We start from the raw sequence: 25,722 nt of genomic DNA, 5'->3' as shown, positions 1-25,722 counted from the left end.
TTACCCTAGAACCATGCTTACCCCTAGTCTTACGCGATGCGGTTAGTGCTTACGCTCATAATTTTTGGAATTTCTTATTTTTAAAAAAATTATGAATTGTCTCATTTCTTTCTTTTCTTTCTTTTCTTAAAAAGGAAAAGAAAATAAAATAAATCCAAGAAAAATTGAAAAATTAAAATGATTGTAGAAATCCGCTTGTCGTCTGCTATGCCATGTAGGATGGCCGGCATTGACGAGCGTTAGTGGTTTCTAAGAAGACTTGGCCGGAAGAACTAAATTATCAAATCGTCAAAAGTTTTAGGATTAAATTGGCAAAATGTCAAAATGTTGAGGACTAAAACGACACAATTGAAAGAGTTAGGAACAAATTGGCAAATTGTTAAAATATTTAAAACTAAATTGGTACATGTACAATAGGTTTAGGACTTTTTGGGCAATTTTCCCTTAACGACGAAAGCTGCAAACTCTATCTAGAGTTTCGGCAAACCAAGCATATTACAAATTTTGAGAAGGTTTTATTTGTACGGATGTTCTCTTATAGAAAAATGTCCACGCTTGAAAATGGTTCCTCAATTCTTCGGAAGGTTTAACTAATTAGGTGGCAACATTCTCATCTTCAACCCGTGCTAATAATTGCGAAAGCTATAAAACCTATCTAGGGTTTCGACAAACCAAATCTTGGCTGAAGTATGGCATGATTTTTCCTGACCGAACTCTGTGAACAGCCGATACGAGAATTGAATTACATCATATCGATATCTCTTTGTATTACCATTTATATCACTGTCCCTCATGTAATTTGTGTCCAGTTTTATCCTAACCTTTATCTTTCCTTATAATCCATGTCTAGTCTCCGGCCGTACTTGTAACCTTTCCATATAAACCATCTTTGGCAATTTTTGTCTCGGATACCTTTTGAAGTCCACAATGTAAGAATTGGATGAGATGATATTACTTTATTTCTTACAAGTATTTAAAGTACATGATAGCTAATTCTTTATGGAAAGATATCAGCTAGAATAAATGTAATACAATATCTATCCTCAACTATGACTTTTATACATAGAAAAATAAAATCCTATACAAAGAATGAAAAGTATTTATCAATTTTGGAAACTCTCGCTGCACTTCCCATGAGTATCGGAATTGCTTGGCTGATCTTGATCCGATTGAGAGCAATCTTTAAAATTACTTTGCTGTTGAGATATACTTTCTCCAATACGCCCCCGCAAGAGAGGCGTTCCATCGCAAATGCCGATCTTGGACCGTAAATGAGTAAACCGTTGTCGTGCAAGAGGTTTTGTTAGTGCATCTACGAGTTGATCATGGGTAGAAATGTGACCCACACGTAACATACCGTTGTTAACCATGTCGTGAACAAAGTGGTAATCAATGGCAATGTGTTTCATCTTGGAGTGAAAAATAGGATTGGCGCACACATACATAGCATTTATATTATCGTAATAGATGTTAGGTGTGGTCGAAGAAGATACTCCAAGTTCATGCAGTAGATATTGAATCCATGTGAGCTCAGATGCTGTCCCAGCAACCGCACGATACTCGGCTTCGGTTGAGGAACGAGCAACGGATCTTTGCTTTCGAGAGCACCATGATATAGGATTATTGCCAATATAAACTATGTATGTGGTTGTAGACTTATGATCATCCCGATTGCCTGCCCAATTAGCATCGTAGAAGGCATAGAGAGATGGAGAGGGACTACTTTGCAAGTGTAAGCCCAGATTTATAGTCCATTTCGGATAACGTAAAACACGTTTAATAGCACTCCAATGCAACTCTGTTGGTTGATGCATAAAGCGAGAGAGTTTGTTGAAGATAAAAGCAATATCGGGCCTTGTAAATGCAAGATATTGAAGAGAACCAACGATCTTTCTATATTTAGTTGCATCTGTATGAGGTGATCCATCAACAATAGTGAGAGAGCTCCCGGTAGCCATTGGGGTGGTAATCTCCTTGGCTCCTAACATGTTTGCTTGATCAAGAATGTCCCTTATGTATTTATGTTGTGTGAGAAAGAGACCAAACTTTGTGTGGATCACCTCAACTCCCAAAAAGTAATGTAGATCTCCTAAATCCTTTAATGAAAATTTACCCGCAAGAGCACTGACGAACTTTTGAAAAAAAATTGCATCATTTCTTATCGGGATTAGATCATCTACATAAACCAAGAAATAAGCAATGATGCCATCATATTTGTATATAAAGAGTGATGAATTTAATTTGGATTGCATGAATCCAAACGAGATAACAAAGGAACCGAGTGCTTGATACCACGCACGGGAAGCTTGTTTAAAAACGTAAATAGCATTCTTCAATTGACATATGTGATTAGGATGTGATTGAACGACAAATCCTAGTGGTTGTTGCATATAGACTTCCTCCATAAGTGTGCCATGTAAGAAGGCATTATTGACATCCAACTGTAGAAGGGGCCAACTGTTGGATAATTCTAGATAAAGAACGACCCGTATTGTGGTGGGTTTAACAACTAGACTAAACGTGTGACCATAATCAAGTCCTGGCCGTTGGTAGAATCCCTTAGCAACAAATCGTGCCTTATATTGAGTTATGCTACCATTTGAGTTTCACTTGATTCGGAATATCTACTTGCAGCCAATAATATTATGATGAGGCTCGGGTGCAACAAGTTGCCAGGTACCATTTTGGAGAATTGCATTAAATTCCTCCGACATAGCAGCGTGCTACTTTGGATCTTTTAAGACCTGGGAAACACACGTTGGTTCAAGTGACGGAGGTAGATAATGTTTGGAGGCTGAATGTATTTGTTTGGGCTTATAAATATTATTCCGAGATCGAGTGATCATCGGATGTGAACGTGTGGGCATTGGTGGAATTGTGTTTGAGGGGCCAAATGAAGTGTTTGAATCTACGGGAGGCACAGATGGAGCTTCAGCAACCGATGATGGATCTGCGCTCGGGGACGTTAAATTGGTATTTTCCATCAAATTTGTGAGGCCATTCGAATGTTGATCTAGAACTTCTCCAATCATTGAACTCGAAGGACCTTATTGATTATGTATTGGCTGATTTAGTTGTCTAGTGTTGGAAGAGGTGGCTGAATTTTCTATTAAAAAATGAGAGGGTGCATGGATAATTTGAGATGGTAGAGACGGGGATTGAGAATTGGTATGATGGAGCGATTTAGCTTGTTTGGAGAAAGGAAAAATGAACTCATCAAAAACCACATGACGTGAGACAAAAACTTTGTTTTGCTAAGGATCATAACACTTGTAAGCACTTTGATTAAGAGAGTAACCAAGAAAGATACAAGGTTTCAATCGATTTTCAAGTTTGTGTTTTGCATATGGTTTAAGCTAAGGATAACACAAAAAACCAAAAACGCGAAGTTTCGAGTAATTTGGACATGAGTTGAATAGAGACTTAAAATGATTTTTGAGTCCTAAGACCTGTATAGGCAGACAATTTATAAGAAATGTTGTGGCTTGGAAAACGTGAGACCAAAATGAAGATGGAAGAGACGCTTGATGAAGCAGTGTGAGACTAGTTTCAACAACATGCCTACGACGCTCAGCAATCTCATTGTGTTAGGGTGTATGGGGAGGTGTTTGTAAATGTGTAATCCCATGAGATAAGAAAAATCCTTTTAATTTTTTATACTCTCCTCCACCATCCGAATAAATTGATACAATGGGATTTTGAAAGTAATTTTCCACAAACTTCTTGAATTTTGGAAATAGAGAGAAAATTTCGAATTTCTATTTGATTGGGTATAGCCGGATATATTTGATATAATGATCCACGAAAATAACATAATACGAGAAGCCATCTATTGATTTCACTAGAGCGAGACCTCGGACGTTAGTGTAAATGAGATCAAGAGGTCGTCGGTTAGACAATGTAGAATCACCAAACGGAAGTTTATGACTTTTATTACATTGACACGACTCACACAAAAATCTAGAACAAGACTTGGAAAGAGAAAGAATTGACTTTGACTTGAAAAGAAACTTTAAGATCTAATGAGAGGGATAGATCTAATGAGAGGGATGGCCAAGACGTCGATGCTAATCACTAGAGGATACATGAACACCAATCATAGTTGAGGGTAGTGTATGAGTCACATGGAGGGAAGATGGAAGTTCATAGACATCACCGTTATTCGGGCCTTGTGTGAGAATCACCCTCGTGGGCGAATCCTTCACCAAAAAATGGTCGGGAAAAAATTCCACGAACGTTTGGTTAGTCTTGCAAAACTTTGAAATAGATATCAGGTTTTTACTAATATCGGGAATACATAGAACATCCGATAATGAATAGAAGCAATGGAGGAGGAAAGTTTAGTTGAATCTGTGTGTGTTATTTGCAAACCCGAGCCATCACCAACAACGATTTCATCCGCGCCTTCATAATTGGAATGCAAAGAGAGATTTTCCAGGCTTGAAGTGACGTGATGAGATGCTCCAGAATCCATGAGCCATCCTTCTTTGGCTTGGCAAGATAACACTGTGCTATTTGTAGTAGGAGAGGAGAAATATTGTTTGGCCCGATAGCATTGCTTGGCTAAGTGACCTACTCGTTCACATAATTGGCACCTAACTTGTGCTTTTTAAATGGGATGGTTATGATCATAATTGTTTCTCCTTTTCCAATGAGGTTGTCGCGTAAACGGGTAGGAATTCGAACCTCGATTCGAAATATGGCTCTGGTTGGTGTTCCTGTAAGAACCTCTCTTGGAAAAATTTGCAGTGATAATAGTCGATTCACCCCGACTCTCTTCCCTTTTTAGATATTGCTCGAAATCGGCAAGTTTATCATGGAGTTCCTCGAAGGAAATAGGTGATTCACATGCTCTAATGGCAACATAAATTTTCTTGAATTCAGAGCCAAGCCTGTTTAGAACGTGTATTATTAAATCATCATCACTAATGGGAGAATTGATGATAGCAAGTTCATTGGCAATACCTTTGACAACTTGCAAAATACTCAGCTATTGATCAAGTATCACATTTTGTGAGCATTAAGCGCTCCTTGAGAACATAACACGCGAACGTGTCCCGTTAGCAAAGAGATACGAGAGTTTGTTCCATGCCTCGTGTGCTGTTTTGGCAGAGGTAATGAGAGGAACGATTGAGTCTGAAGTGGAAGTTATGATTGCATGAAGCAATAGTTGATCTTGGCGTACCCAATGAGAATAAGATGGATTAACAGTAGCTTTTCCATCGGTAATTATGGTGCTAGATGGATACAATAGCGTTCCATCTCGTACCCCATTAAATCGTAGCCCAAGAGCAGAGAATTAAATTGAGCCAACCAGGACAGATAATTTATCGAAGTTAACTTGAAAGGTAGTTGCACAGCTGCATTGATCGATACAAGCATGGTGGAGTTATTTGAAGAAGGGCCGGTGACTATCGTATGAGTGTTTGAGGATCCTTCTGCCATTGAAAAAAAATGAACAATATGCTTGTGAGCAAGGAGGCTCGATACCATGTAAGAATTGGACGAGATATTACTTTATTTTTTACAAGTATTTAAAGTACATGATAGCTAATTTTTTATGGAAAGATATCAGCTAGAATAAATGTAATACAATATCTATCCTAAGTTATGACTTTTATACATAGAAAAATAAAATCCCATATACAAAGAAGGAAAAGTATTGGTCAACTTTGAAAACTCGCGCTGCACTTGCCATGAGTATCGGAATTGCTTGGCTGGTCTTGATCCGATTGAGACCAATCTTTAAAATTGCTTTGCTGTTGAGAAATACTTTCTCCAATATACAAAACCAAAATTGGGTGAATGTGACGAGTATAAATCATTGGCCATCTCTACATTTTTTTCATGCACTACTTCTTTAGCTTATTTCAACATTTCATGCTCTTTATCTCTCTTTGCCATGGCTGTTTACGGGGTTTTCCTCGTGTTGGCTATGGCCATGGCGGTTTCTGCCATAGACAGTGGTTGGTACGATGCGCATGCAACTTTTTACGGCGACATGAGTGGTGCGGAAACCATGCGTAAGTGAAAATCTCTTGGCAAGGAGAGAGAAAGAAGAGCCTTGTCCTAATCTTATTACCTTCTTGTATTCCTTTGGGAGGACCATATATAGATGGATAATTAGGCTATTTGATGTCCCTAGTGATTGTTGACATGTTTCTCTTTCGTGTTTATTACTTGCAGAGGGAGCTTGTGGATATGGAGATATTTTCAAACAAGGATATGGACTAGCGACAGCGGCGCCGAGCACAGCCCTTTTCAACGACGGGCTTAGTTGCGGCGCCTGTTTCGAGATCTATTGTAACAACAACCCGCAGTGGTGCATCCCGAAGGCTGGTTCGATCATAATTACTGCAACAAACTTCTGCCCTCCGAACTACACTCCGTACAAACCGGACGCCCGGTGCAATCCTCCGCTAAAGCACTTTGACCTTTCTATGCTAATGTTCACAAAGATTGCCTACTATAAGGCCGGAATCATTCCCGTCCGCTATCGCCGCGTCTTGTGTTCCAAGCAAGGAGGAGTCAAATTCGAGATTAAGGGAAACCCGTCTTGGACCCTCGTGTTAATTTATAACGTCGGCGCCGCTGGAGACGTGAACACAGTGAAAATCAAGGGCTCGAACACTCAATGGATTGCTATGACTCGAATCGGGGGGCAAAATTGGCGGACTGGAATTGTTTTGATTGGGCAAAATTTGTCGTTTCAAGTCACCTTAAGTGATGGGGCCACATTAGAATTTGACAATGTGGCGCCTACTCGATGGCAATTTGGGCAAACATATGATGGGCGAAAAAATTTCTAGTTCAACCATTTTCACTCAAGTGCTTGAATAATGCTATTTAAATGGACCGATGCGTTGGTTCAAGTTCATTTTTCCATTTGTAAGAGAGTTATCCAATAAGTTGATTCCTAGTTAATGCCATCATCCATCGTCTCAATATTCACTTTCTATAGTTTGTTTGTAATTCCTACTATCAAATGACTTTGGAATGTTTATGGTACATCCATGACTTATTAAACTGTACTTATTATTTAAATTATGTCACAAATATCAAAACCTCGTACAAGCAATCGTCTTTCGAAAAATGTCTTTCGAATCATTCAATTTTCACGAAACAAATGAAGGCGTCTAAATGGAGATGCGTGACTATGAGATGAAATCGGACTACTTGCTTAATCAAACTGTACTTATTCTTTTGAATATGTGATAAATATCAAAACCCCATAGTTTGGATGGGGATATCTCTTAGTTTCACTGGTAAATTACTTGCTTCTAGGAGATGTTGCGGTTTAGGTAGACATTCATATGCAAATAACCGTGATTGTATCATGTCAATAGAGATTCATATTGAAAAAATAAAGCACAAGGAAAGAAAAAAGCGTTTAAGTATAGATTTAGTTCTCTAAGGTTCAAAATTTCTACAATTTGGTCCTCCAACTTTTATTGTGCAATCAAGTCCTCGAACTTTATGGATCTATGCACCCAGGTCCTCTAAGTTTTATTTTGCACAATAATCCTCTAACTTTCTTGATTTGTGCGATCAAATGTTTTTATTTACTCTTGTAACTAATATTGTCAAATCAGGATTCCTTTTACTTATTTTTCGCGTTTGTTTTCAACTCTTTGGGTGGTTGGCATAAAGAATTTGGGCAGACATATGATGTCATATGTCGGAAAGAATTTCTAGTTCGACCATCTTCATTCCGATGCTCACGGTATGTGGTTTTGGGGATTCATGCGTTGATTTCGAGTTCATTTTTGACATTTGCGAGGAAGGATTCAATAAGTTCATCCGTAATTAACGCCATCCATCATCTCATTTTCACTTACCATTATCTGTTAGGGAAAAAGTTATCAAAAACTTTAAATTATGGTTACTGTATATGTTTACACTAAACTTTTCCTTGTGACATACAAAAGCCCAAACTTGTATTCGAGCAACATATTTATCATCTGTTAAGGCTCCGTTAGATGATTTTCTAGCCAAAACAACGTAATTTTTTATTTCACTTAAGCCACGTGGGCATCATGTCAACATCAATTGCGTTTCATTGTTTATGTAAGTAGATTGTTGAAGATGCTTATCGATGGAACGGTAAATTTATCACAGTAAACTTAATTAGGATTTTCATTGGCTTTTTACCTTATCATTATCATCATCATCATCATCCGAGGTTTGTGAACGAGGAAAGAACAATCTCATGATCCATATGTTTGGATGAGGGAAAATTAGCTTAAATGCACCCAACTCGTTTTTTTTTCTATAGTTTGTAAAGCTAATTTTTCTAAGTCGAATCCTTGGCAAAAGATTAGGCTATGTTTGTTTTTTGAAAAATGAATAAAACAAAAAAACGTTATCCTATAAAAGATCGCTTGAGTGGAATTAAAATATTTTTGTAGCCCACAAAAATGTGTAGACATAAATTTTTGTCGATAAAGAAGAAATTATTGGCTAATTATTTGAAGCGATATAAACAATCATTTTTACAATAATACTTTTCAAGTCGTTCATTATCCGCAAAACAAATGGAACCTTAAATTGAGAGTTACGTCCAAAATGGAGATGGCTAACTATGGTATGAGATGGACACGTACTACTTGCATAAGTAAAGTGTACTTATTCTTTTTAGCATGTTACAAAGTATCAAAACCCCGTAGCTTGGCCAGCTTCATCGTTTGTGCAATTTGATCCTCTACCTTTTTGGATCTACGCAATTTCATCCTCTGAGTTTTGTTCTATCCAATGATCCTCTGGTTGATCAAGGGTTTTTGGTTGAGCATTTGGTGGCGAAATTAGTATCATGTGTCGGTTTCTGTCCCATAAATAATGCCACATCGTTAATTAATTCGACAACTTAGTTAAAGTGATCGATCGAAGAGAAGGACATCTGCAAATAAATCCAGAAAGTTGGAGGGTTTGATTGTACATGATAAAACTTATAAGATCGGTTTGCACAAATTCAGAATATTAGAGTATCCGATTGCGCAGAACAAAAAAATAAATAAATAAATCGCACGAATACCGAAACTTAAAGGCTGCGTTTGGTCGTCGGGATTTCCGGTCATGATAGGATTGGATAGGATAGGATAAAAAATCTAGGGATTTGGCCATATCCTATCCATTATTTGGTGAACTACGGATTTAAAGTCGGATATTCTCATATCCTATCATATCCCGCATTTGGTAGAAACTGTATATCAATATAAAGGACATCTATGCCCTACGTGATGCTCATGAAATATTCCGATCTTATTACTTTATAATGTTCTTATACACAAAAAAAAAAAACTTGAAAATATACACATTTATTAGATTTTCAAACCTCTTTGCAAAAAAAATAAAATAAAATGAAAATAGAAACAAATGAGACAAGAAAGTTAGCTTTTATATGACAGATAAGAGAAATCCTATCCGACCTTATCCTACCCCCTCCTCTAGGATTTTTTTATCCAGGTTATATCCCCCTTATATCCGAGATTATACTATCCGGGACATCTATCAAACATGGGATAGGATAACACATATACTATCTCGAGTTTTATACGGACGACCAAACACAGCCAAAGGGTCTAGATACGTACGTAACCAAAAAAAATAAAATAAAATATAAAAAGAACAAATTTGTTTCTAAAGCAAAGTGGAGTTGGTAGATCACTTCACTATCCCTCATCTTCCGTCGGTTACCTTTCCAACTACGGGAAACCCGGTTAGCCAAAAACGACTGCCGTTTTGCCATCGCAACACAAGGGCATTTCCGTAATTACGTCAACGTTTTTCCTTTTGGTTTTTTCGCTCCTTAGTTTCGACCCTCGCATCGTCATTATCAATCCGTTTTGGACCTCGTAGTATTAGAAAATCGCGCACAAACTGACGAACGCCCAGATTCTCTCTCCCTCTTGATTCACCAAAAGTAGAGAGAGTGCGAAATTCCTCCATAGATCCTCGCCTGCTCTCTCTCTCTCTCTCCTGCGCTCGCAGATTAGCATATGCTTGCGGGCACACAGATTGATGAGAGCTTCGGCCGAATCTGCAATGTTGGAATGAGACCCGCATGGCTCAGTACAGGCAGTTCGGGTACCGGGATCACGATCTCCACTGCTCCAACGGCGCGTCGGATCACACCCCGATCGGGATTCGAGCTGCCCCCCAACCGCACAAGCCCGGCCGCAGTAGGCGATCCGCTCGGTCCGAGAAGAACCGGCGGTGCTCGATCGGCGCCGTCGCGGTCGTCCTCTCTCTAGGTTTGGGTGTGACGGCGTTAGCTTACTATTGCCTCTCCAGGGATGGCAGAGGTCAGTTCTGGTTCGGAGAGTGAACTCTTTTTTACTCGATGCGGTTGTCTTTGATGATTGTGATTGCTGAGGGTTGGGTTGTGGGTGAATTAAGGTACTCGAAGCGAAATTTTCTGTTTGCGACTTCAGGTGTTGGCATTTTTGTTGCGGAGGTTGCATTAGGTGTGCATTAGGTGTTTCCATTTTTTGATTCGATTAAGGTCGTATAGTTGAATGCCTGATGGCCCTATCAAGTTAATAGGCATTTGAAAGAGTTCATATTTCATCCGGAACGGAAAAAATGTATCTTGAGGTGTCATTTAACAAGAATATCTGGCTCAAAATCAGGTAGCGTTTTGCCCTTGGTTCGGAAGACAGAGACAAGGGTAATGTTGCTTTGCTTACATGTTGGGCTCTACACAGAGCGATTGGCAAGTTTTCTTTTTGATCAGCATACTGTCTATGACATCGTTTGTAACAATAGAGTCAAAGCGCTATTTTGGTAATTTAGTTTGACCATATTGGTTACTCAAATTGTGAGTTTAAGCATTTGTTTCCTGTTTATAATTTTTTGGCAGATAGAAATAGCTACCAAGGCGAAGGAGATGACTCGAAAAGCGACCTTGACTTTCTTGCTAATGTGACACGAACTGAGAACGTCAAAGTCCTTGGATTTGGACGGGGTTCAGTAGCGCATGGGCGGGATTCAAGGTATTGGGACAGGGATGATAGGAGAAGGGATGAGGATTACAGTGAAGAAGTGGTGGAGAACACTAAAGTGACTTCTAACAATGCATCTTTTGATAAGGGCCGCATGTCTTCGAAAGGGAGAAACGGTGGCAAAAAGTCCTCTGTTGACGATTCTCGAGGTGTCAATCGAAGAGTAGTTGGACTATATAATGAGGCTGGGCGCAATGAACTGAAAATGTATGAAGCAGAATATGAGGCATCGCTGAAAAGTTCTCGCCAATCAGTAAAGCAGACTGGCAATAAAAATCAGTTATCTGATACTGGAGATGAAAATGAAGAGTTTGATGCTGAGGACGATTATGATGGTATCGATCTCCATGATGCACATGATACTGTCTTGAGTGATGATGGAGATGATTCTGATTTTACCATGTCTCATGAAGTGAATAAGAAGTCTTACCAAGGAAATGGTCAAGAATCCTCAAATAAGTTTGAATTTGGTACCAAGGGTCGAAATGTTGCTGAGGTAGCTGATGAAGCATCAAAGAAATCATCTCAGAAGGAATCCGTCAATATTGACAGTTTGGATAGTCTGAAAACAAATTCCAGACGTAAAAGTGTCAGTGATGGTCATGCAACTAAAAGGTCAACTAAAAGAAAATCAAAACGCCGTAAGTCTTTCTTTTCTACCTTTCTTTTCTTCAATTTTGCTCTTTCCATGTTAGCATTCTGGTTTTTAATCATCAATACTACGGTAAGAAGTTGAGTGAGCTTGTTACATGATATCCTCGGACTTTGATACCTTTGAACCATTTTAATCAAGCTATTTAGACTACTGCTTTGTAGAAATAGTGTGGATTCAAATTTCAATTCGCACCATGGATGTTGCATGTTCAAAAAGCCATCAAATTTGAGACTCCTTACACCTTCCACTACAGCATTGAGAAGGAAGTCAATGATGAAGTGATAATTTAAAGAATGTTTCGTGCTGCCTTTATTTAATACCGTGAGTGAATTCATACACACCGCCAAATTTGAGGTTTGGTGGAAGTTCAGTTTGTTATTAGTGAGTACAATAGTTGGCGCAAAACCAAGGTTATCTACATGTGGAAACAGAGAGTTGTTCTTTAGTCATTGGTGAATTTTGCAATCTGTTAGTTTGAGTGTCTTCTATCTTTTGCCTGACGTCATAACAAAATGATCAGGTTCTTGTGAGATGAAGCTATTGAATTCTACTGCACAGCTTGTTGAGCCATTAGAGAGTCGGAAATTTGCGAGATTTGCGCTGCAGTATGTAGATATAGAGGAAAAGCCTGATTGGCAACCAGAATGGAAGCCGAGGTTTGCTGGGCATCAAACTCTTCAACAACGAGAGGAGTCATTCTTGGCTCGTGATCAGAAGGTGCACTGTGGCTTTGTTAGAAGTCCTTATGGATTCCCAAGTACAGGATTTGATTTATCAGAGGATGACACAAGTTACATTAGTAGATGCCACATTGCTGTAATCTCTTGCATTTTTGGGAATTCAGATCGTTTACGGACACCTGCTAATAAGATGGTGCGTTTCTCTATATTATTTTCCTCTGAAAGTTTGCTGCTTAGCCTGTTTGTGGAACTTTTCTCGACCAAAAGGGGTGTGTTTCTGCATCTTTTCTGTAGAAAGAGAATCCCAAGTGATTTGCTTCTATACTTCTACTTGAGGTAGCACTCACCATCCATCATATTGTTCAAAAACTTGATATTTTAGTGTTTATGTTACCTTTCTGTTAAAGGCCTATATAAATATATTCTTGCTGGTCTTATCATATGGATATAGGTGAAACGTTTTCTCAGTGACATGCTTTCTTTTTCAATTAACCTGTGTAAGAATATGGTTGGAGGATAATGCAAAAGAAAGTAGTATATATGTTGCATTTGCCTGTTCCACATCATCCCATCAAGTTGTGTGCCATAATTTAATAATTTTTCTGACATTGGCTTTGATTTTCTATCAAAATACATGACATACATTTTAGTTGTTGCTTTACATTTTGGTTTAACCATGGTCTTGCAAAGATTAGGATTATTGTACGTAAAGTATTAATAAAAAGCCCTTTTGGGCCAATATTAAAAGCACTTAATATTTTTAAGCAGATAACGAAAAAATTTGAGATGACCGTAAATGTTAGTATTTATATGTTCCTGAAGATTCAAGGTATTCAGTTGTTTCCCGAACTTTTCACTGGACCTCCTTTGTGTGCTGGTTTAGAATGTATAGAAGATTTTACTGATCCACTTTGATGGGCAAGTTTTCCTACTTTAATTTGCAAAGCTTCCTCCAGTTGGGCAATTTGTTGATCCTCTAGGATAGGCTCCCTGTTTTAAAGTTCGTCTTGAAGGAAGGTTATTAAGCTCAATTGGATGCCTTTAATCCCCATGGTTAAGGCATTCACCCTCCACCATTTCGTCAGACGATGATAACCATTCAGTTTTGTCTGTACTGAACTCTGAAACAGCTTGAAGCTGTTGGAAGTTCTGGTAAAACTGAAGGAATACATAACTAAACTGGATAAACAGTTTTTACAAAATAAAGCGCAGACCTGAGAACATTCAAAACAGACTGAGTAACATCACCAGCACAGCCCACATTGGAAACAACAGCAAACAATATACACAAAATTACACATATCGCAACAAAAAAAGGCAATTCTGAGCAGCAGTGACTATCCAGGGACAATTCCTGGGTTCCATACCCCAGTTTCATCTCGGGATAGAAAAAGCCTAGAGAAGGTTGGGGTTGATAAGTAAAGATACTGTCATCTTTCCTGCCTGCCTTGATTGGCCAATTTTGGAGCATCTCCATTATCTTACTGGGACATGAGGCTTATATATATTGAAGGAAAAGTCCCTCGGAGTTTCCTGCTATCCAGAATAAGAGGATTTAAATCTTCCGTACCTTGGTTGTCCTATCTAGACTAGACTTTGCTGTTACCTGTACATCTACTTTGGTTCTCCCATCTAGGCTAGACTTTACTATTACCTGTGCATCTACTTTGATAGTAAGGTTGAAATGTACTGCCATGTTTACCCAAAAAAACAAAAAGGGAAGGGGAATATAAGCAAGCTGTGTATATCAACAAGCATGCTGTAACCCTGAAAGGAAAGATGAGCAGATGATTGATCTTTGGTCGAAATGAAGAGCATGCGTGTCTGTATTATTGAGTGTTTATGCCATTCAATAGTTAAATCCTACTCTTAGACAGGGAATCTAATGGGGCAGGTGATATGCTTTTGTTATGATTTGAAATCTTTCTTTTGCTATATCATCCTCCACTGTAGTTGAAACTAATGGCTACCTAAGGTGTTAGATTTAGGTAAATCTTTTCTTTTAATGGAGGGATCTTGTTTTACCCTGGAAATGCATGATAACATGCCAATGAGATACTTAATGCTTTTTTCGGATGTTTTTCGCAAGACAAAATACAGGCATCTGCTTTCACCCAATGCTTGTGGATACCAATTTCATTACTTCTTGAATTTTTAAGAACTATTATGTCTGTTTCTATAATCAACATGTCAAGAATGCTGTATGACCAGAATTGCACTGGTTGCTTGATATATGTTATAGGAAATCTGAAAGTTATTTGTACTTCTCATGGCTGATAGTATTAGCACCATCTGTTGCAGATCACTCGTTTGTCTCGAAAAAATGTCTGCTTCGTTATGTTCGTGGATGAAGTTACTGTGCAGATGCTTACTTCTGAGGGCCATATGGTGGACACAATGGGTTTCATTGGTCTCTGGAAAATTGTGGTGGTAAAAAATTTACCATATGATGATATGCGGAGAGTCGGCAAGGTACCGAAGTTTCTGTCGCATCGGCTTTTTCCATCTGCAAGGTAAGCTGAAAGGGTTTACGCAGTATGAAGAAAAGTGATCGGGTAGTTTCATTGATGTGGTTCTTGTTTGGTGCACTTTGCAACTTTGAATAGTTTCCATACCCCATAAAACGGATAATCTGTAGTGGCTATTGTAAAGTATCCGGATCCTCGACTCATCCACGGCATACCTTGACAAGGATTCAGCCTATCATTTTGGCTGTCTTAACAATTGCGGTCAAGCAAAATGTGGCCATCATTTTGGCTGCATATTTCTAGGTGGCATCTGTTGACCTTCTATTTCCTCTCTTTCTACAGCTACATGTACAAAGAATAGTTTTCTTTCCTTGGACGCTGAAGTAAACAATTTTTAGCTATTTATCTCAGAAGAGTATGATCAGCGAGGTTGCATGTTATGGCTACAAGTTTCAAGAAGTAGCCAATTTACTCTTGCAAGTACTTGAATAGTTTCTTAGTGAATTTTACCCTCAGTGCTTAATTAAGAGGTGCAAACATAATGGAGCTTCTCAACGATAGATTATTCATGGCAGTGTTCTGCTTGGACCTTAGATTTGTCATCTAATGTTGGACTTGTCCATGGGAAAATGTTAATGCATGTTAGTGCAAATTTTAAAGGAAAAGAGATAGAACTGCTGCTGTCTAACTTGGAATCAGTAGATAGAGCTAAGGCTCTGTTTGTCTCGCGAAAAATGAACTATTTAGAAATATTTTTATAAAAATGGATCGCTGACATCGCTTGCTAAAACGAACGAAAAATATTTTCAGTGTTCACGAAAATGTTTAGCCATTAATTGTTATCCATTAGGAAAACGTTTTTCATTGACTAATTATTTCTAGCTATATAGGCGATTTCTTTTAGGGAAATGTTTTCCAAATCATTCATTTTTTGCAAAACAAACGGTGCCTAAGACTTATTTTGAGTTCTGTTGTCTGCAAATGTTTGTCACGACGATGGTCATAGAATTAACATGGGTGGACTGGAGGGGAAAGGTGTTGAATGTTTGCTTTACTTTGGAATGCTCAGCAATCCATATGTTGTGTGTGTTGCAATTCGCAGGTATTCAATTTGGTTGGACAGCAAGCTCCGACTCCAGTTGGATCCTTTGCTCATTTTGGAGTACTTCTTGTGGCGGAAAGGTCATGAATATTCAATATCTAACCACTATGATCGGCATTGTGTTTGGGAAGAAGTAGCTCAAAATAAGAAGTTGAACAAGTACAACCACAGTATCATCGACCAACAGTTCACATTCTACCAGTCTGATGGTCTCAGGAGATTCAATCCACTGGATCCAATGAAACTTCTCCCTAGCAGTATGTTTATTTTTTTACCAAGTGATCATCCTTTATCTTCAATTCTTGTGTGGCTGTGAGCTGCCGAAAAATTCATTAATTTGGTATTGTTCTCACTATATTCAATTTGTTACTTGTAGATGTGCCGGAAGGATCTTTTATTGTCAGGGCACACACGCCAATGTCGAATCTATTTTCCTGTCTCTGGTTCAATGAGATTGACCGGTTCACTCCTCGTGATCAGCTTAGTTTTACTTACACATACCAGAAGTTGAGAAGGATGAACCCAGAGAAACCATTTCATCTGAATATGTTCAAGGTTAAGTGGCTTATTCTATGTAAATCTGTACTAAGGGATGCTTGGATTGTATCGAAGCTTGAATTCAATTGGATTTGTACAAGCGTGTCGAAATTAAGATGGGGATGTCTTTGCTTCTAATTGTCCAATTACTTCTGCCTTTAACAGGATTGCGAAAGGAGACGTGTAGCTAAGCTGTTTCGTCATCGGTCAGATGAGCGGCAGAATACCCATCAAGTAGAGATTGATTGAATGGCACTGTGGTAAAACCCTCTCCATCCGGTTTCTTGGCGTCATTTGCAGTTGCCTTCTCCTTTGATGCACATGAGGATAAAACTGCTAAACGCGACACTTTGGAAAGCGACACTTTGGAAAGCGGTGTTTGTCATCAGGAGACACGATTTTGCAATTCGGATGCAAGAAAAAGTCGGCAACGATTGCTTGCCTTGGTGCCTGTGGATTGGATGGAGTGAGCTCGAATATATGCTGTTGATTGTGTAATTCTATGTAGGATAGAAAGTTACGACTCAATCATTCATCCAATTTATTACACCATTCTTTGCTTCATCATGAGGCTGCGAGGCACCCAATGCTTCACAAGGTTTGGTTCCCCTAGGGCTGTCAATTTTCGTGTTCTTTTTGCCTCGTCAATGACTTTGTGCTCGTTATCTGTAAGAAGCTTCAGTTCAATCGTTATGAGATTGCACAATGGCATCATCTCAAAGCAATATCTATTTGATATGAAACTCAAAGCTCTAGACAAAGCCGTCTCCTGGCCATCTTTCTCAAGCTTCTCAGGAAGTCTGGGTCATTGTTTTGTTAGATTGGGGGCGTCTCCGTCATTTCACTTCTTTTTGTTCAAATATCAAGAAAGCAGAAGAAGATGGTCGAATTTATTCGACGAAAATGACTCAAGCCATGAACGAGTAGGGTCCGGCGACCATTCAAAGAGGAGTGAATTTTCCTAGCGCGTGACTTCACTGCCCAGGTTTTCAAGCAGTTCTTCGAGACTGAAAAACGTGTGGACGTCAACACAGGACGGGCACGACGTCGGATGGCGCCTTCAGGTAGAACTGGTGCGTCCTATGCTTTCTCCTTTTGCGTGCGTTGAGGTGTCTTGTCTTGTCTTGTCCGTCGTCACATTGACACATCTTTTGACCTTTTAGTGTCAGTGGGTTGGCCATCAGGAGTGCCACGTGTCACCTTCTCCCGCCCGGTCTGCCTACGCCATTTCGCTATCCCTATCGCTATCAGATGACCCCATATTTGACTCGTCTGCCACTGCCGATTGCGATTTGGAATCGGACGTTGCTCCGTGTTTTGGTTGTGACTTTCTGGATTCAGACTGTTGTCCTTCTTTTCCTGTAGTTGAGGTGGTTTTCCATTTTGCCGCCGTTCCACTCTTTCCCTTGTTATCCATGAACGGCAAGGAAGATTTGTGAATGGACTGGTCGAATCAAAAAATCTAATTACATGACATATCCATCGTAGGCAAATTAGTAAAACAATTGGTTCAATATCTGATACGAAAACGAGTCTCGTGACTTCGTGAAATGCGAGTCCACCAATGAAGGGTAGCGGACGTGGGAAGACGAGTGGGGGCACCATCGAATTTATGATCTACTCTTCTAAATTCTTGATCACATTCTTTTTTTTTTTTTTGCCGCACGAGTTAACAAACTGACGCTGTGAATTTTGCGACGTACCGATGCAATCTCGATATCACAAGTGTCGATAACTTTGAATGCTGAAAATAGGGAAAGAAGAAGAAGAAGAATTTTGTTTGGCGATAGCAATGAATTGAATATCCAACGCGATTACCCTTTTACCATATATTAACTTGTGAAAATTCACATGCTTCAACAACACAATCTACGGTCTCCTGAACTTCACATTTTTCTCAGTTGAGCAAAAATTCTGTGCCCTCTGCCTCACAAGACTCTTTAAGTAGATAGTAAATATTTTTGCAAGTCAAACACAGCATTGATTTACATTTTTGTATTAACTTGAAAAATAACCAAAAATGCCCCAAAATTATTGCAATTGTTTTAATTCAGTTATAAACCTCTTTTGCCAATTCACTCATGAAACCTTTTATATTTGTGTTAATTCAATCCTAAACCTTTTATATTTGTTTCGATTCATTCCTTTCGATCAATTTTAGTCGGAAATCGGCGACGCAACATGACCAGTATTGACTAGGCCAATTATTACTAGTACTTTAATATTTTGTTTGAATTTTATTTTTTTCTTTTGCTTTTTTTTTTTTCTAATTTTCCTCTTCCTCCTTCAGCGAGCTGTTGAGCCCGATGATCGGCCACCGGCGAGGTCGAGCTTCGCCAGCCCTCATCTATGGCTGGTCACCGGGCTTGGTGGCCAGCTTGAGGAAGAAGAATAAGAGAAAAATATATATAAAAAAATAAAATAAAATAAAATAAAAATATGAAAATATAATTAAAAATTAGTCACGTCGGCGCTGGCCGTGCCATCTCAATGATTATTCATTTTTGTAAGCGATATATGCGACCGTTTTTTAGGAAAACTATCAAAATATTTGTCTTTCACGAACCAACCAACCCTAATTAAATAACAAGAAAAGGTGGGCAACTTCATTTGATTTCACTTGATTGGAGGTCACATTATTCAATCAACAAGAGTTTCTTTTGATTACACATCTTCACATCTACAGAGAGTCATTGCCTTTTTTTTTTTTTTTCTGAAAGCAAACCTCCAATACTGGATACACAAAGAGAGCCTCTCACTTGTAGAGCTCCATGACCATCCAAAGATTACTAGCAGCACAAGCGACTTTCAAGTCAGAGAAACCGGCCGCCTCGGCCAAGGCCCGGAATTCTCTCTCCGTTCTCTCTTGGCCTCCCGGTTGCATCAACATGGTGTTATCGAGCCTCGAGGCGTACATCGACTCCAGGCTCGCTCCCGGCACCTCCGGCAACACTAGATCTATTACTATTGCTTTGCCTTTACTCGGCAATGCCTCGTAGCAGTTCTTCAGGACTTTGATGCAGTTCTCGTCGTTCCAATTATGCAAGGTATCCTGTAAATTTATAAGATTGTCACACCCATATCATTGACGATCATGAGATATTATATTCCAGCATAAGTTCCCAAATTCGTAAACCATCTTTTCGTGAGCTGTTGCTCTATATTCACCTTGATCATGATCGCATCTGCATTTGGAATGGTGGAGAACATACTCCCGCCGACATGTTGGATTCCTACAAATCATGGAAAAATATGTCACCAGCATTCAGTTAATTACATGTTCCTATTGACTAAAGCATGAAATTAACGATTTCAAAGACGCGTGGTTGTGAAAAAGGATCAAATTATCGTATAGTGCTCTTCTAGAACTTCTTTCAGTATTTCCCACCAGCTTGTGCAAGGAGGGAAGGAGGGAGGCTTACCGGAATAAGAAGGTGCACTTTCTACTACATGAGGCAAATCAAAGTTGATGCCCTTGATAGAAGGGTACTTGGAGATGACCATATTGAGGCACTTGCCGGTTCCTCCGGCCACATCAACTAATGTTGTTAGATCCTCGAAACCTCGATAAATTTCGAGGATTTTTCTCATGATTATTGATGTCATAGAGGCCATCGCCTTGTTGAATGTATTGTTGAATGCCGGATCACTATCCATGTACTCGAAAATCGAAATCCCATGAACTTTCTTGAATTGGTTCCCTCCTTTAAGTATGTGATCGTCCAATTGCAGCCTGCATATATGATGTGGCGCAAGAACATTACAAAAAAGAAGCATTAAGAACGGAAAATATGACATGGTGGTTGTATAGAATGAGCCTATCCAACATTTTTCACTCGTGCAAGGCATACCAAACTTGCTGCGCAGCCGGATGGAGGGAAAGCTCCAACAACGAAGCCAACGAGCCCTCTTCCCCTTCGTTCACGAAGAATCGAGCCGCCGGCGTGAGGCCGTACAGCCTCTCGACGGCCCGGCCGTCGTCCCGTTCGCGCACCTCGCAGCTCAGAAGCGAGTGGCTCGCCAGGAGCCGCAGCATCCGGTCGAGCTTCGGAGCAGCTTCGGAGCTCTGTGTGGCGAGCTGAGAGGCGACCTCGGCGGCCGGGACCCGAGCCCCCGGGCCGGCTCGGGCCAGGATGTCGAACACGCCGAGCCGGGCGGCGGCCTTCAGGACCATCGGGAAGACGTGGGAGCTGGCGAAGAGCATCGCCTGGACCCACGTGTCGTCGGCCGCCTCTTGATCGCCAGCGACGGAGGGTGTCACGGTGTTGTGGGCGGCAGCCATATCTTTCCTCTATGTCCTATGACAGTAGAGGTCAAGCTCGAAAGGGTCTATGTGTTTTCTCGCTGCATCGCATATGCTTTTATGACATTGGAGACGCCACCAAGATTTTCTCAACTTTGCCCCAACAATCAGTCAATATTTCACACTACTTGTGCTTCTGCTCTGACCTAGGAGGACGACAATGACTAACGGGTGCTTGTGCGTATGGTCCGAGTACTTTGCCGTCGTTTCCAGGGAGTTTTCGCATCTCTCGCAGTATTCTTTAAGCCATCAACATTTGGACGAACGGAAGGAGACAGAAGAAGGTTCCCAACAGAGAGATACCTTCGATGTGCTCTCCAGTCTACCCTTGACTGAGACGATTCTCGTGTTCAAACTCTGTGATTTTGTCTGTATTTAGATTAATCATGGGGTGGCATCTACTCATACGGGTGGATCTTTCCCAGGTACATGTGGAGGAAACGATTTACACCGTCATCGTTTTCACATTTGGTGAGACTTATATTAAAAAGCTTAATATGGGGAAAATTACTAAAAAAAATCCTCAACCTATTGCAATTGTGTTAATTCAATCTTAAATAGTTTTTTTTTTTTGCCAAATCCAATTTAAACCTTTTGCATTTATGTCAATTCGGCCATTCCTTCACCATTTATAAAAATATTTGTTGTCGGTGATAAAAATACTTTTCATTAACTAATTATATTTTTATTCGAAATTAATTAATTGATTCAAGTAATATAAACGATCATTCTTAGGAATATCTTTTTCAAATTATTCGTTTCACTCAAAACAAATGAGATTTTAGTTGTGATTTTGCGGCTTTGGGTGACTTATTATTGAGTGACCTCAACCACTAAATGACCACCTAATAATCTAACGGCAATTCGTGTTCCAAGAGTCTCCATTAGGTTAGAGTCTTTCGTCATCTGATCTTTAATGGGAAACATACTTTGTATGGACCCATGCGGCCATTCCAGACATAAAAAAGAACGTCACCCAAGTTCTTTGCATTTAAGCCTCCGTTTTGTCTTGCGAAAAATAGATAGTTTAAATATATTTTTCTAAAAATAATCACATGCATCGTTTATAAAAATAAATAATCCAAAATATTTTATCATCCACGAAAATATTTAAATATAAATTACTATCGATAATGAAAATATTTTTCATTAACTAATTATTGCAAATGATATAAACGATCATTTTTAAAACTATTCGTTTTTCACGAAACAAACGGAGCCTAATACTTTGAATTACTTTCCTCCTAACCTATTAAATAAAGTACTTGTGTTTATAAATCTCAGGAAAAATTATAAAAAAAGTCATAAATTTATTACACTTTTGTCAATTCAGTCCTAAACCTTTTGCATGCGTGTCAATTCAGTTCTAAACTTTTTTTTATGTCAATTCAGTCCTAAAATTTTAGCATTTGTGCTAATTAAGTCCAGCCGACGCTATTTATAATACTATTTTAACATTTTTAATTTTTTTTTTATCTTTTCTTTCTTTTTCCTTTTTTGTTTTGGGTCTTCTCCTTCCTGCAGCTATGGAGTCACTAGCCACATAGAGGACAGAGCCGGCGAGCCACCGGAGCCGGCTGAGCGAGCTCGGCCTCGCCCAGACTTGGTGAGGCCCAGCCTCGCACAGCCATGGCGTGCTATTGCCGCCGCTGATTGTCCCTCAATCGGGTTGCAAACTGAGCGGATGGAAATCGACAAAAAATGGAAGCAGTTTCAAGAACATGTCCCGTGTTCCTGCTGAATTTTCCAGGGAACCGCATCTTCTAGAGCAAGGGGGGAGTATCGGCAAAATGCCCATTATCGAGAGCAAAAAGCAGAAGCCGAGAGTGAGCTCATTGGGTACCTAAAACGAGAATCAGCAGCGAGAAACAGTGAAGGAACCCATCAGACGGCATGAGAACAGGGCATGCTTGCTCTGTAATCACCGTGCTAACCTCAAGGGCAGCCTCATCCTGCCCAGGCGAGGCCGGCCCTCGCCCGGTATCCGCCTATGGTTGGCCATCGGCGAGGTGTCAAGGCTGAAAAAAGGAAAAATAAAAAATGAACAGGCGAGGCTGGCCCTCGCCAGATCTCCGCCTGAGGCCGGCCATCGGCGAGGAGCCAGGGCTGAAAAAAGGAAAAATGAAAAATGAAAGGGAAAGAAGAAAAGAGAAAATGAAAAAAGAATTCAGAAAAAATAAAATGACGAAAATGCCCTTTGTTAGGCCATTCTTTGAAATAAAGAAGGCACTTGAGACCCTTATTTGAAATAGGATATACTTTAGATTCTTCTTTCAGAAAATGAGGGCACTTCGGATGACCCTTATTTGAAATTTTTCCTTCATTTTTATAAGCGAAATGGGTGATCATTTTTAGAAAAATATTTTTCAAATTATTAATTTTTTGCAGAATAAATGAAGCCTTAAATGGTGTTTTTTTGGCCCTATTTCTTGGGTTGATTGAAATAGCAGGTGATGGAGTGAACCCAAAAGTTTGCAATTATTATCAAGAAGAAAACTCCGATTTCTCTCTGCTGGCGAGTGTATGTCCCACTAGTGAATGGCTACTGGCTTTGATTATAAGTGGAGTCGAGCCAATGATCTTCCTTCCAATAACACAAACGCCGGCAAGAAGTACCCTGGAAGATAATGTCTAAGGGTGCATTTGTTTGTTTCGGTGAGAGCGTCTTTCGAGAATTGATTTTTTGGACTTTCACTTGTTTGGTCTTTCGAAAATGGCTTAGTTAATTGGAAAACACTTTTCGATTAACAGAAAATTCATGTATAAATTTGGGAAAGTAAATTCCTAAATCTAAAGAGGTGATAAACACTTCCCGAAATTGCTCATTTTGATTTTTTTAATATTTTATTTTATTATATATATTTTTTCATAATGTGTTTAACATTTCATATTTAATATTTTTTTATTTTTTTTATCTTTATTTCCTCCGTCAGTCGCTAGGCCTATGATGGCCGGCAACCGGCCACATAGGTGGGCCGGTGAACTCGAGGCTTGCTAGATCCCAATGAGCTTGAGCTCACTCGTGGCCGCCGCTGACCAATGGTGGTGGAGGAAGAGAGAAAAAGGAAAAAAAATAAAAAATAATTTAAAAATTCGAATTTTTTTAATATGAGATTGAAATCATTTTTTAAATGAGATCCAAACACGAGAAAACATTTTCGGTCACATATCACCAAACATAGTAAAACTAACTATTTTCCTAGAAAATGATTTCTCGGAAAGCATTTTGCTTTTTCATTAAGTTTTTCCCCAACCAAACGCACCATTAAAAGAGTAGTCACATTCGCCACGTCTCCTAGTCCGTTCTTGGACAAGTAGTCTCGAACCCAAAGCCACATTGTGCCAAATTATCTTCATACAACCATACAAAGTAATTCATCCTTTTCTGGCAAGCTATCCGTCCAAGCTCGGCCAGCTCTGCCAGTGGCCGAGCAAGGATAATGGCGGCGACGTTTCGGCACTACATCTATTCGGACTTGCTTTTGTCTATCTGGAGCCAAAGGTTATAAGAACCATCCCATTTAAACTCGGTTTACGAATTCATGATTTTAAATCAAACGATACCTACAAATCACCTTTGACATTTCAGTTTAGCAATCCAATCTCCACGCATTCGGTGGCCATCGAAGTGGAAAAAAAGTAGCAGAGTCGGGAACTTTCCCCACCCACCAAAGTTGACAAACTTCCTGCGGAAGTTCGATCCTATGACGCTTGACCCGGAAGAAAGTTGTGGCCAGTATCTGTCGGAGTGACAAAATTTTCTCAGATCAGATGCTCTGTGGAAGAATCAACGCAAGACCATGGCTGCCAACCAGCGGACAACATCCGGCGGGGGTCCTCGCGGTCTCCCTACGCCATTTTCCTTTATTAATTAACTGAAGAAGTGGGTGGGGTGGGACTCGTTGTGGTTTTGTCAGTTTGGGATTTGGAATCTGATGTTGCTCCAAGCTTTGGTCGGACGCCAGTTGTCTACTGGTATTCGCCCGAAAAGGTAAGATCATTTCTCATTTTCCCCCACGACAAATCGTTTGTAATATTCCGGCAACGCAGGATTTGTTTCTTAATTTGCGCACCATATGATTTGTTAGTAAACGGAAAGAGGTTTCCATGTTCCAGCAGTCCTAGCAGGAAATCAGAAGCTACCATTCTCTCTCTCTCTCTCTCCCGACCCTTTGTTGGTCAGAAAGAACGACACAATGGGACAAAAAGGAAAAGAACAAAAGTTCGTAAGCGCGTGGAATATGCCGGTTTGACACTCTGACAGTCCGGTTAGTTATTTCTGATCACGCGGTCTATCAATCAATGAGTGTTTTATGCAAAATGCGTGATGATTATGATGATGTGTGGATTTACGATTGAAATTGTACCGTTTTCGATAGTACTGTTAGAGAAATATTTTTCCTTTTAAGTGCACATACGATGACTTTCCCTTGACTATTCTTCTCAGTAAGAGGGCTGCAAAAGCCAGAGAAGTGGGAAGGTCACGCCCGCAATTGGCGACAAAACGCACCCGTAAAGTCCGTGTTGGGATAGGGTTCTCCAGGAGAAAGTTCTGCGCACTATAGACAAACGCAACCTCATGTCCCTGGACGGACGGAGGTTGGCGTTTGCTTCCGTAAGTGGGTGGGAAAACTTGTTCAAAAGGTTACGCCAAATCGATCAATGGGCTTGTCTGAATTGCAAACACGTGACGAGTCGAGGACAAGGTAAGGTATCTTCCCATGATGCCACTATGAATGTTCCTCAAGGAAAGGCTAGCTACCATGCAACGAAACTAGATTATGTGGAAAGTAATTGAGGACCTCTTGCACATTCCATTTTTTACGGCTGACTTTACCTTTGAGGTGTCTGGCATGTGATGATGGCATTTGACAATAAGTGCATATAAGGTCCGTCGCATCCGAATCAAGTCTTTGGACCCAAAACACGCTTTTTGAGTGGGGTTTAAGGTACACGATGCTTAAAGGATGGAAGCCA

General features: G+C 39.8%; 3 protein-coding genes across 4 annotated transcripts; 2 read left to right on the top strand and 1 right to left on the bottom strand.

Annotated features, from left to right (window-relative positions):
- The first annotated feature begins 5,941 nt into the window (after positions 1-5,941).
- Positions 5,942-6,809, top strand: LOC115744201 (expansin-A22-like). Its single transcript, XM_030679344.2, has 2 exons — positions 5,942-6,023; positions 6,187-6,809. The coding sequence occupies exons 1-2, from the start codon at positions 5,942-5,944 to the stop codon at positions 6,807-6,809; spliced, it is 705 nt and encodes a 234-aa protein (XP_030535204.2).
- A 3,033-nt stretch (positions 6,810-9,842) lies between these two features.
- LOC115743899 lies at positions 9,843-17,176 on the top strand. Its single transcript, XM_030678933.2, has 7 exons — positions 9,843-10,301; positions 10,859-11,641; positions 12,176-12,528; positions 14,637-14,848; positions 15,906-16,162; positions 16,282-16,460; positions 16,608-17,176. The coding sequence occupies exons 1-7, from the start codon at positions 10,061-10,063 to the stop codon at positions 16,689-16,691; spliced, it is 2,109 nt and encodes a 702-aa protein (XP_030534793.1). The 5' UTR covers positions 9,843-10,060; the 3' UTR covers positions 16,692-17,176.
- Positions 17,177-19,024: 1,848 nt separating this feature from the next.
- On the bottom strand, positions 19,025-20,847 carry LOC115743970 (caffeic acid 3-O-methyltransferase-like). Of its 2 annotated transcripts, XM_030679130.2 has the most exons (5): positions 20,294-20,847; positions 19,865-20,175; positions 19,611-19,675; positions 19,164-19,494; positions 19,025-19,108 (listed from the first exon to the last, which is right to left on the bottom strand). In XM_030679130.2, exons 1-4 carry the CDS (start codon positions 20,722-20,724, stop codon positions 19,198-19,200), a joined length of 1,104 nt encoding a protein of 367 aa, XP_030534990.1. In that variant the 5' UTR covers positions 20,725-20,847; the 3' UTR covers positions 19,025-19,108; positions 19,164-19,197. The 2 variants fall into 2 exon arrangements, with proteins under 2 accessions (XP_030534990.1, XP_030534917.1); XM_030679057.2 differs by having other exon boundaries at positions 19,025-19,494; positions 20,294-20,846.
- Between the last annotated feature and the right edge of the window lie 4,875 nt (positions 20,848-25,722).

Source organism: Rhodamnia argentea, chromosome 2, assembly GCF_020921035.1.
Source record: "Rhodamnia argentea isolate NSW1041297 chromosome 2, ASM2092103v1, whole genome shotgun sequence".
Lineage (NCBI taxonomy): Eukaryota > Viridiplantae > Streptophyta > Magnoliopsida > Myrtales > Myrtaceae > Rhodamnia > Rhodamnia argentea.
Note: the sequence above shows the minus strand (reverse complement) of the source record. Positions and strands in the feature narration are given on the sequence as shown.

Coding starts and splice junctions, on each gene's coding strand:
- LOC115744201 (XM_030679344.2), top strand. CDS start 5,942: ATGGCGGTTTCTGCCATAGACAGTGGTTGGTACGATGCGCATGCAACT. Junction 6,024..6,186: donor GAGTGGTGCGGAAACCATGC/GTAAGTGAAAAT, acceptor TATTACTTGCAG/AGGGAGCTTGTGGATATGGA.
- LOC115743899 (XM_030678933.2), top strand. CDS start 10,061: ATGGCTCAGTACAGGCAGTTCGGGTACCGGGATCACGATCTCCACTGC. Junction 11,642..12,175: donor TAAAAGAAAATCAAAACGCC/GTAAGTCTTTCT, acceptor CAAAATGATCAG/GTTCTTGTGAGATGAAGCTA. Junction 16,461..16,607: donor TTCATCTGAATATGTTCAAG/GTTAAGTGGCTT, acceptor TGCCTTTAACAG/GATTGCGAAAGGAGACGTGT.
- LOC115743970 (XM_030679130.2), bottom strand. CDS start 20,724: ATGGCTGCCGCCCACAACACCGTGACACCCTCCGTCGCTGGCGATCAA. Junction 20,176..20,293: donor CCGGCTGCGCAGCAAGTTTG/GTATGCCTTGCA, acceptor TCATATATGCAG/GCTGCAATTGGACGATCACA. Junction 19,676..19,864: donor AAGTGCACCTTCTTATTCCG/GTAAGCCTCCCT, acceptor CATGATTTGTAG/GAATCCAACATGTCGGCGGG.